General features: G+C 44.8%; 1 protein-coding gene across 1 annotated transcript in view; it reads right to left on the bottom strand.

Annotated features, from left to right (window-relative positions):
• The window catches only part of srpx2 (sushi-repeat containing protein X-linked 2), a 50,690-nt gene extending 38,663 nt beyond the window's left edge, over nt 1–12,027 (bottom strand). Inside the window, exon 1 of the mRNA XM_078210363.1 lies at nt 11,881–12,027. Coding sequence (XP_078066489.1) covers nt 11,881–11,992 — 112 coding nt within the window. The 5' untranslated portion in view covers nt 11,993–12,027. The remainder of the gene's footprint in view (nt 1–11,880) is intronic.
• Nucleotides 12,028–12,268: the final 241 nt, after the last annotated feature.

The following is a 12,268-nucleotide window of genomic DNA, read 5'->3' as shown; positions in this document are numbered from 1 at the left end:
AGAGTCTCATTCCCAAAGAAAATAAATGTTGCAGTTTTTTAAAAAATCATTTTTACTTTTCTGATTCAAGTCTCTCGCTAAATCCCATGTGTATAACCCAATCTTTATTTTGTTTCTTGTGCAATAATTAAAATGCGATCTATATTGAGTGCTTTTTTTTAGTTCCTGTGTTACAGTCTGCATGGCTCAGTGAGGGTTTGTCTAGCTGATTGGTGGAAGAGCCTCCCTGCAGCTTGTCCTGCCCACAGGTACCCCTGAGAGATGATGTAACAGTGGATTAGATGCTACAAAACCATAAACTGCCAATGGCAAGCTCCAAAATAATTTATGGACAAACATATGCAAAGTGAAAGCGGAGGCAGTTCCTTTACGACTCACAGCAAAATATGGGGCATTGTCTCACGTAGGAAGAGTGCTTAGAAGACCAGGAAGCATCATGAAAGGAAGTGAATACACACATGTTTTCGGCCTCGCTTGCCCCAAAACCGGACAATTCTGCTGGAGGTCAATGGACTTTTCCATGGTCCACCCCTCGCTCGCTCCGATTCCCTTGGTGGGCAGGATGGTAAAATTCACCCCGCTGTATCTTTTGTGGTTCAATCAGAATGTGTGAGACAAAGGCACCAATTGCTTAAAATTGAGGCAATAAAAGGGAAAAGGACAGGAGGACAGAATGATGAATTTCCTACCACTGTGCAAACCCAAACATATATCAGAGATTCTGGTGAATGAAAAACAGCAACAAAGATGACTTTTTTTGTTGTTGTCTGAGTTATATCATTTGAAAATTCCCTGATTTCTTCTCCATTCCAATCGACACATTCCTGTCAGTTGTTGCCTACTGTTTCCACACTGTGAGATTATATGGACAGCACTCCATTCTGACTTCTATCTTGGCTCCCACTGCTGATTTGAAATCTCTGGTTCTTGCTTCTATCCCGGTGAATTTTATTAAAGTTAAATGGAGGTTGGAGAGGAGATTTGTTATTTATAAATCACAGTACTGGAAGAGTGGAGCAGAGCAACAGCTGTTAGGAACACCCTGATACACGCGCTACCTCTGGGTTCACAATCTTCAAAGAAACTGTTTCACCAGAATGGAATCTTGAGGAAGTTTGAGATGATTTCTTTTTTCCATTCCCTTCTCCAAACGCCTCCACACACATGTAACTTCTAAAAGGGGTGAGGTAGATATAAACAGGAAATAGAACATGCGCTTTATCATTTAATTTTATTTATTTCAACCCATTTTCCAAATCCCACTTTTTCCATTATTAAATAAAACTCCATTCATAAAATCATAGAAACCCTACAATGCAGAAGGAGGCCATTCGGCCCATCGAGTCTGCACCGACCACAATCCCATCCAGGCCCTACCCCCACATATTTACCCGCTAATCCCTCTAACCTACGCATTTTAGGATTCTAAGGGGCAATTTTTAACCTGGCCAATCAACCTAACCCGCACATCTTTGGACTGTGGGAGGAAACCGGAGCACCCGGAGGAAACCCACGCAGACACGAGGAGAACGTGCAAACTCCACACAGACAGTGACCCGAGCCGGGAATCGAACCCAGCATCCTGGAGCTGTGAAGCAGCAGTGCTAACCACTGCGCTACCGTGCCGCCCTTTGTTTTTTGTGATGTCAAATCATTTGACATAGTTATTTAAAAATCATCAAAGTTATTTTTTAATCAAAAAAGCCAATTAAGTCCAGAGTCCCCATGTGAGGGATAAACCAGATCCAAGCTGACAAGACAAGGATATACATCCGATCTTGAGCTTGATCAAACCAGATCCAAGCTGACAGGATGAGGAATTATATCCCCTCCCGGGCAGTAGACAACAGCCAACAGGAATGTGCCAATTGGAATGGAGAAGAAATCAGGGAATTTTCAAATTATATAACTCAGTCAACAACAAAAAGTCATCTTTGTTCCTGTTTTTCATTCACCAAAATCTCTGATACCTTAGCCAAAAAGGCCGAGATGGCTTTTGAAAAATTGCATGAGGTGAAGCTTCAGTTTAACCTCATTGGCTACCCTGAGCACTTGATCTTAGCCAAAAGGCCAAGAAGTGTGTGTATTTAGATCTTCAAGCTCCTAAAGTGTCAAACCGCATGGTTTTCAACTGGGGGCAGAACAAGTATTTTGACAGTTGACAAAATGACATGGACTGAAGAAGCCACAAATCTGATGAGACACAATCTACCCTTTTTGTGGAGAAGGAGCAGCAAGTTTTATGATGCTTCTTACTATTCAAAATATGTTTCTTTCCGCCATCCACTTCCTCTGTTTTTTCATTTGCTTCTTTCTTCCGTCTTCCATCACTCAGTGAAAATCATACATACGATATGAAACTTGCCAACTCCAGGCTTTTGGGCGAGACAAAAGGAAGCACCAGGGGTACATCACAGAGACAGTAAAGTGCCAAGGGACATGGTCAGCATAAGATGATTCCAGAAGCTTCCTCACACTCCTCGTGCCGGTAAACGTCAGGCATCCGTTTCATTTGAAGTCGGGTCAAGGCAAAAAATAAATCTGGAAAGGATTTAGCCCAAAATCTCCTGTCCTTTTCCTGCTCCACATACTCAGCAGCCCATGAATAATCTCACAGCGAGCAAAGAGCCTCGGGACAACTATTTTGATTGATGCCTGTGCTTTTAATCAGCAATGCATTTGCATGTGATGTAATACCTGTGAGGAAAAATACAGTTCAAAAAATTACATCGAATTTGTCCCAGGGAAAACAAAGTTGAAATCCTGAATCAATATTCAATGATCGAATAAATTTCTCAATTGTCTTCCCTGCTTTTCAGGCCACATTGACTTTTCTTCTTCGAATGGGAGGCTGTGAAAAAAGACTGGGCCTGATTCTCCCAAAAAAGTTCCAAGTGCTGAATTTGTGTGAAAACGGGTGTAAATCGCGCTGATTTTTTCAGTGGGAGTTCAGTCTCGTATCTCCCACACTCTGTATGATGCAGAGGTCACAATCGTGAATATCATTAAAAGCTCGGGGGTGCGGCCGAGTCACGCCCGGAAGGCTGACAGTTCCGGAACTCTGCGCATGCAAGACAATAATAAATCAAATAGGCAGAAGCCCCTATCTATCCAGCCTCTGATTTGCTGGCCTGCTCAATCGCTGGCCAGCCTGGGACTTCTGCAGTGCTGCCCCCCCCCCCAAACCCCCACGACCCGATCGCAGCCCCCCGTCCATTCGCAGGCAAGCCCCAAATCCCCCCGTCCCAGAGTGTCCCGATCTCCAGCCGCCACCCCCCTCCTCCACCCCTCCCTACCAGCAGTGACGATACCCCCCCCCTCCCCCGGGGACAGACCACCCACCCCCCCCCCAGCAGACACCTCCACCCCCCGGTAGACTCCCCTATGGGAGGCAGACCCCCCCAGGCTGACCACCACTTCCCCTCCGCCCCCCAGGCCACCCCGATCACTGAACCCCCTCCAGTCCCGACCAATCCCATTGCAGAGTGGCAGTGGCAGCGGGACCCCCCCACTCCCACCATTCGCTCCTCGGCCTCACCCCCAGCTGGCCCCATCCCCAGCGGGTCCCGCCCCATTGGCCCTGCCCCGGCACTCCCAATGCCCAGTGGGCAATGCCAAGGTGCCCCTTGGGAATGGGCACTTTGCCCCTTGGGCAGTGACAGGAGGCACAGGCTGGCATTGCCAGGATGCCCATGCCCAGGGGGCACCACCCCCCCCCCCCCCCCCCCCACTGCCTGACCCCCTGGGAGGGTCCCGATTGCCCCCTTTCACTCCAGCGGGACCTGCTGTCCTGAAAGTGGGAAGCTAGTCTGAACCTCGTTGGAGTGAAATTGTACTGGTGAGGTGGGAGATGCTAGCAGGCCCGGAGAATTTAGTCCCAGGCCCACTAATCACATTTAAAGAAGATTAAAATAAGATTTAAATCAATCATTTATCTGCTGTTCCCACCGGTTTCCAGCGCGTTCCCGACTGCGTCAGATATCCGGCGCTGGGAAATGCACGCACGGCAGGAACGCATGCGTGAATCCCGCAAATCGGCCCACACGTGATTCTCCTGGCCCGACCCGCCAAAAAATTAGTGCGACGGGATGGGAGAATCACCCCCACGATGTACCCTCGAACCCATGGGCTGCACTTTAAAATGGGTGGGCCGATCCTGCAATCGGGCCCCATGGCCCCCTACATTCAGGTATTGGGTTGGCAATACAATGTCATTGCACCAGTCGCCCAAATTACAAAGGCGAACAGGGGCAGAAATCAGCAACCCATACCCACCATTTTGAAAGCACAAATTAAAAAGCTATTAAGTTTGTTAACAACCCATGGCCTGCAAGTTTTCATTGCTCACTGCATTTTTTAGGCATCAGGCTGGAGAGTGAATAAAAGGCCTTCCACCATGACCGTGATTGATGTACCAGCAGATTCTGCTGGAGAAGCTGGTAGCGTCTGCTTTTTTTAAAAACATTTTGTTTAATGATTTTTGTATTTTCAAAAAAATAAAGTGATTCTGTGAGCAGGGGGCCTTTATAATTCTAGCCATGACCAACTTCCTGTTCGCAGCTTTACTCTCTGCCACATGACGTTCTGGCCTACAATGCCAACTGGATATAGAGTCTCCCTTTGCTCCTCTGATTGGCCTCTTTCCCACTTGACAGCTATTAATTGGACAACCAATGTCTGCGATATTCCGACAACCATTACACTTGTTGAAACAGCTGCGCCCCAGAGAAGCCATTGCTTGATTGAGAACATACAGTCATGGATTAAGGATTGGCGAGCAGGCAGAAAACAGAGAACAGGAATAAACAGGGGTTACTCTTGCATTGGCAGGCTGTGGTTAGTTGGGTACCACAAGGATCAGCACTTGGGCCCCGGCTGTTTACAATATATCAATGATTTGAAAATGGGGACCAAATGTGATATTTCCAGGTTTGCAGATGATACAAAGCTCGGCTACAGTAGGATTTTAACAGATTTAGTGAGTGAGCAAGATCATGGCAAATGGAATATAATGTGGAAAAATGTGAGATAATCCATGTTGGTATTAGGAACAGATATGCAGAGTATTTCCTGAATGGCAAGAGATTAGAAAATGTAGATGTACAAAGGGACCTGGGTGTCCTTGTCCATAAGGCACTGAAGGCTAACATGCAGGTGCAACAATATATTAGGAAGGCTAATGGGATGTTAGCCTTTATTACAGGAGGATTTGAGTAGAGGAGTAGTGAAGTCTTGCTTCAATTATATAGGAGCTTGGTTAGACTGCACCTGGAGGACTGCATGCAGCTTTGGTCCTCTTAATAATATTGCCACAGAGGGAGTGCAATGAAAGTTCACCAGACTTGTTGCCTGAATGGCTGAACTGTCTTATGAAAAGCAATTGAGCAAACTGGGCCTGTATTCTCTAGACTTCCAAAGAATCAGAGGTGATCTCATTAAAACCTACAAAATACTTAAAGGAATGGGCAGCATAGATGCAGGTAAGATATTTGCCTTGGTTGAAAATCTAGAACCAAGGCACACAATTTCAAAATGAGGAGGATGCTACTTAGAACCGAGATGAGGAGAAATTTCTTTACACCAAGGATTGTGAATCTTTGCAATTATCTATTCCAGGGGATTGTGGAAGCTCAATCATTGAGTAGATTTAAAGCAGAGATTGATAGATCTCTGATTAACAATAACGTAAAGGGTTAGGGGATGGTGTGGGTAAAAGGCAAAAAGCTCAGGCTCTCTGATTCTATTGTCAATTTCACAATATTTATTTACACAATGATAAGTGATTTTTGTCATTGATACTTCAATGGATCTGAATGACAGGGGGTTGGAGTTTAAGAGCCGTAGGGTTATGCTGCAACTGTACAGGACCTTGGTGAGACCACATTTGGAATATTGTGTGCAGTTCTGGTCACCTCACTATAAGAAGGATGTGGAAGCGCTGGAAAGAGTGCAGAGGAGATTTACCAGGATGCTGCCTGGTTTGGAGGGTAGGTCTTATGAGGAAAGGTTGAGGGAGCTAGGGCTGTTCTCTCTGGAGCGGAGGAGGCTGAGGGGAGACTTAATAGAGGTTTATAAAATGATGAAGGGGATAGATAGAGTGAACGTTCAAATACTATTTCCTCGGGTGGATGGAGCTATTACAAGGGGGCATAACTATAGGGTTCATGGTGGGAGATATAGGAAGGATATCAGAGGTAGGTTCTTTACGCAGAGAGTGGTTGGGGTGTGGAATGGACTGCCTGCAGTGATAGTGGAGTCAGACACTTTAGGAACATTTAAGCGGTTATTGGATAGGCACGTGGAGCACACCAGGATGATAGGGAGTGGGATAGCTTGATCTTGGTTTCAGATAAAGCTCGGCACAACATCGTGGGCCGAAGGGCCTGTTCTGTGCTGTACTGTTCTATGTTCTATGATACACTTTTATTGTTCTTTTTATTGTTCTACCAGTGGTGCACAGTAGCAGCGATGTGCACCATATACAGGATACATCGCAGCAACCCACCAAGGATCATTCAGCAGCACTTCCAAACCTACGATTTCTACCACCCAGCAGGACAAGGGCAACTGGTGTGTGGGAACACTGCCACCAGCTAGTTCCCCTCCAAGCTGCACACCATCCTGACTTGGAACCAAATTGTCATTCCTTCAAAATCCTGGAACTCCCTTCCTAACAACACCAGATGGACAGCAGTAGTTCAAGGAGGCAGCTCACCATCACTTTCTCCAAGGCAGTAAGGAATGGGCAACAAACACTGGCCTTGCCAGCAACACTCACATCCAAAGAACCAATCATAACAAAAACTAGGAGATGAAACTAAGCATAAGGGAATAAAATTATCAGCAGGTATGTGTAATTTGCCCCAGTAATCCTGCTAGCTAAATGTTAATATGTCCCCATATTCAATTAGTCTTGTGCTCATTTTTATATTGCAGAAAGCAACAATCTTTCAAACCCAACCCTGGCGTTACCGGCCAGTAATTCTTGATTTACTACATCTTGTCTTTTCAACTTTGTTGACGGTCTCCATACTGAGATTCCTTCATATCTCAGCAATGAATAAAAGATGAACATTGTACTTTTGAAGCTATCAACATTGACGTTCTACATCTGATCACCAAGAATTTCTGATACCCTCTCCGAACCGAATGCTCATCCCAACAGTGCAACAGTATGATGTTGTTCAGGGACCAACATAGTTACCATGACGATATCTGAGGAGTTGTAAGAAGCTTTCTAGGTCACAGTTGAAGAATTTATAATTGTCCCCTGTATTTTTCAATTATGCATGATGGGCAGTGATATTGGGAGGCTAATATGAAGGAATTTCAATTTTGAATCAGTGGTTTCAGTAAAATATTATATTGCCCTTTTAAAAAGTGAAATAAAGGTGAACTCTGTTTTTATTGCAGATTTCCACTATATGAAGTTATTCTTTACATGTCTTTACATACTCTTTATAAGCTGAGATCTAGCTTCCAAGCAACACCTCTTGGTGCCTAGATGTAGCAATACTGGCGAGTTTCTGCTCCCCAGACCTACAATACCTGACACTAAAATGCCGCCCCCACTACCTTCTGCGAGAGTTCACCTCTGTTATCCTGACAGCAGTTAACATCCCACTCCATGCAGACGTGAAGATTAAGCAGAATGAAATTTATACTACAAGTAGCCTTGAGACGAAATATCTCGAGGCCCTGTTCATCGTGGCTGGAGACTTCAATCAGGCCAAGTTCAAGAGCGTCTTACCAAGATACCACCAACACGTCTCCTGTTCCACCAGAGGCCCAAACATCCTAGACCACTGCTACACAACTATCAAACATGCCTTCCGCTCTATCGCCCACCCACACTTTGGCAAATCAGACCACAAGGCTGTGTTCCTGCTCCTGGTTTACAAGCAAAAACTGAAACAGAAGAATCCGTCAAAGAAAGTTGTGCAATGTTGGTCTGAGGAATCGGATGATCTCCTTTGGGACTACTTCAAGTCAGTAGACTGGTCAATATTTTAAAAATGAGTGACCAGCCTGAATGAGTACACCACTACAGTAACTGACTTCATTAGTAAGTGTGTGGAAAACTGTGTGCCAAAGAAGCAAATCCATGTGTTTCCCAACCGGAAAACCATGGATGAACAGGGATATCCACTGCTTGCTGAAGTCTAGGTCTGAAGCAATCAAGTCAGGCGACCCTGGTTTATACAAGAAATCCAGATATGATCTACAGAGATCCATCAAAGATGCTAAAAAGCAGTGCCGGACCAAGCTAGAGTCCCAGGCCAGCAACACAGACTCCTGCCAACTATGGCAAGGTCTGCAAGAAATAACAGGCTACAAGATGAAGGCATGTAAAATTGCCAGCTCCAACACACCCCTTCCTGATGAGTTCAATGCATTCTACGTGCGTTTTGAGCAAGAGGTCAACAAGAGCATGCCCAACCTGTATCCGAGGTCACCATCGCAAAAGTCACTGCAGCCTTCTCGAAAGTCAACCATTGGCCCGGATAGGATAGGCTGATGAGCACTCAGATCCTGCATGGACCAGCTGGCGGGGGTATTTGCAGACATCCTTAACCTCTCTTTACACCAATCTGAAGTCCCTATTTGCTTCAAGAAGACAATCATCATCCCGGCACCAAAGAAAAGACAGGCAGCGTGCCTTAATGACTATCATCCTGTGGCTCTGACATCCATCATTATGAAATGCTTCAAAAGGTAAGTCATGGCACTAATCAATTCCAGTCTCCCAGATTGCCTGGATCCACTACAATTCACCTATCACCGCAACAGGCCCACAGCAGATGCCATCTCCCTGGCCCTGCATTCAACCCTGGAGCACCTGGATAACAAAGCCACCTACATCAGACTGCTATTTATTGACTACAACTCAGCCTTCAACATCCGTTATTCTGACAAAACTCATATCCAAACTCCGTGGCCTATGGATCGGCTCCTCCCTCTGTGACTGGATCCTAGACTTCCTAACCCACAGACCACAATCAGTAAGGATAGGCAACAACACCTCCTCCACGATCATCCTCAACACCAGTGCCCCACAAGGCTGTGTTCTCAGCTCCCTACTATACTCCTTATACACCTATGACTGTGTGGCCAAATTCCCCTCCAACTCGATTTTCAAGTTTGCTGTTGACATCACCATCGTGGGTCGGATCTCAAACAATGATGAGGCGGAGTGCAGGAACGAGATAGAGAATCTGTCAAACTGGTGCGACGACAAAAATTTCCCCCTTGGTGTCAACTAAATGAAGGAGATAGTCATCGACTTCAGGAAGCATAGTGCAGGGCATGCCCCTGTCTATATAAACAGGGACGAAGTCAAAATGGTAGAGAGCTTCAAGTTTCTAGGAATCCAGATCACCAATGACCTGTCCTGGTCCCTCCATGCCGACACTAGAGTTAAGAAAGCCCACCAATGCCTCTACTTTCCCAGAAGCTTAAGGAAATTTGGCAGTCCGCTACAACTTGTCTCACCAACTTTTACAGATGCACCATAGAAAGCATACTTTCTGGTTGTATCACATATTGATATGGCTCCTGTTCTGTCCAAGACTGCAAGAAACTACAAAGGGTCATGAACAAAGCCCAGCCCATCACGCAAACCAGCCTCCCATCTCTTGTCTCTGTCTACACTTCCCACTGCCTTGGAAAAGCAGCCAGCATAATCAAGGACCCCACACACCCTGGACATACTCTCTTCCACCATCGGGAAAAAGGTACAAAAGTCTGAGGACAAGTACCAACCGACTCAAGGACAGCTTCTTCCCTGCTGCCATCATACTTTTGAATGGATCTACCTCATATTAAGTTGATCTTTCTCTACACCCTAGTTATGACTGTAACACTACATTCTGCACTCTCTCCTTTCCTTCTCTATGTACGGTATGCTTTGTCTGTATAGCATGCAAGAAACAATACTTTTCACTGTATACTAATACATGTGACAATAATAAATCAAATCACATCATGGTGTAGTACAACTGTTACATTCTCCTCATTCACAGACCAGTACAGATTGCGGTAAGGTGTCCTTTGTTTCCATTTATGCACAAGTTTCAGTTAGCATTTTATTATAAATAAAGCAGCAGCAGAAAGTTTACCCACTGTTGTGCATCCTGTCCTGTGTAGTTTATAATTTCCATGTTTTCCTTAAACCATAGAATTGGTCTTGGAACATACTCAATATCTGACTGCAATCAATGGCCTCTATTGTTCTGTCACACTGGAGTTGAAGAAGTTTCATATTGCAGCTTTTTTTGGAACAATCCAAAGATTTTGCCAGATTGTGCAAATGTAATGACACAGTTCTGTCGCGCTTTGTAAGACAATGGACAAAAGGAAATAATGGCCAGAATTTTCCAGCTGCTCTTGCCGGCGGGATCTTCCAGCCCCACCGACAGCAAACTCCCCACCGCAGGTTTCCTGGCAGTGGAGGCTGCACAGAATGGGGAAACCCCCTTAACATTGGCAGGATCAGAAGATCCTGCTGCCGGCCAATGGATGACCACCTCCGTCGCCACGGAAAATGCAGAAAATCCCGTTCTCTATCTCTCAAGATATTGCTCCCGACCAATAAAAGGCAGAGAGGATGAAGTGGAAGGGGTGAATGGTGGGCAATTTCAACTCTAACAAGATGATGTGGGTAAGAGCAAGGACAATCTCCATTAAAAAATGTAACTTAAAATTTGCACCTGGCCATCTATATTATCCAATGACATGACAGAATATTTTACATAACCAAAAGGAAACATATAAAAGGCCTATGTGATCATACCCAGACTTGCAATGTTTTGACTAAATTTTCTGTTGTATTCAGTGACATCCACGATAGCAGACGTGACTACAAAATGTTTACATAGGAACAGATGTAGGCCATGTTAGCCCGTCAAGCTTGCTCAACTGCAGCAGGTATGGAGACCATTTATCTCATTGCATCCACACTCCTTCTTTATTAGAGTAACCCAAAACTATTCCCACTCTGTCACATTCTCCCCAAAGCACTGGGTCTTCTTCTGCTTCGACTAATGATCTGGTTTCCCTTGAAAGACATACTTTTAGTCACCATTATTTTGTGTGGAAAAGCATTCCATGCTCTAACAATCCTTGACGTAAGGTGTCTGAAATCTTTCCTCAGCTGTATTTTTTCCATCTCTGGCATGAAACTGAAGAATTTACTCTGTGTTTTCCCTGAGATTTTACATCTTTCTATAATGAGTAATCCAAAGCTGTAGGCTAATTGTAAACCAACCAATCGGTTATATAATTTCATCATTAGTGTTTTCCCCAGTACTTCATGCTTTTATTTATAAAATCCAAAATGCCATTGGCCTTTTTTAAGGTGTTAGAGGCACTGGAAAAGCAGCCAGCAAGCAAAAGTCAATTAGCAATAGATTTTTGGTCCTTAACATTTTTCGCCTGCTTCTGAAGGTGCTCAGAGGTACTAGGGAAAGTTCCTCAGCAGCTGATTGTTATCCACAACCTCACCCAAGTAGCAACTTTCAACTGCAGTACTCATGAGACTGTCAGCAGGTTGCTCAGTCATTGGGTAACACAGCTGAGCCTGATCTTGTTCTAATCAAACATTCATAAACGTGCGTTTTCGAGAAAAAAAGTCACTCGATAATGATCTTGAATAGTAACACCAGGTGATTTCTTTTTAAAACTCCCTTCCAAGCTGTGGAATGCTGAGGTTTGTTGCAGCACATCTGTCAGCCTGGCCAAATGCAACCTACTCAGCACAGATTCAAAATTAAACCTGAAACCTTCCAAGTCAGCATGGCTCAGTTACATGCAGCCTTTACTAATTGAGCTAACAAGGAAAATAGCATGAAATTTAAGGAAGCACCATTTCCACATACTCACCTTTGCATCGACTGGTTCTGGACCAGTATCTGGTCACTGTACACTCAACCTGCCTTCGGCCTAGTAGCCGGTATCCTCTGTCACAGAATATTCGACACCGAGTTCCAAACATGCTTCTGTAATTTGGACCTCTTGGCGAATGACATTCAACATCAGCGTTTTCTATCCTCAACGGGTAACACCACCTTGGCTCTAAAAAAAAGTAAGTTCATGTTCAAGAGAGTTGGATATTTAGATTTTCTTATCCCCTTGTTCTTGGAGGTATCAATTCAAGATGGGGAATGGTTCCCTGGACAATAGTGTTCTCTGGTACTTCATCAAAATAGCTATCCAAGACTGACCCTGTTCTTACCTGACTTCCACAAGGCACGTGAGGCAACAATCGGAA

Source organism: Mustelus asterias, chromosome 4, assembly GCF_964213995.1.
Source record: "Mustelus asterias chromosome 4, sMusAst1.hap1.1, whole genome shotgun sequence".
Classification (NCBI taxonomy): Eukaryota; Metazoa; Chordata; class Chondrichthyes; order Carcharhiniformes; family Triakidae; genus Mustelus; species Mustelus asterias.
The sequence above is the reverse complement of the archived record's forward strand: the minus strand, read 5'-3'. Positions and strand labels throughout refer to the sequence as shown.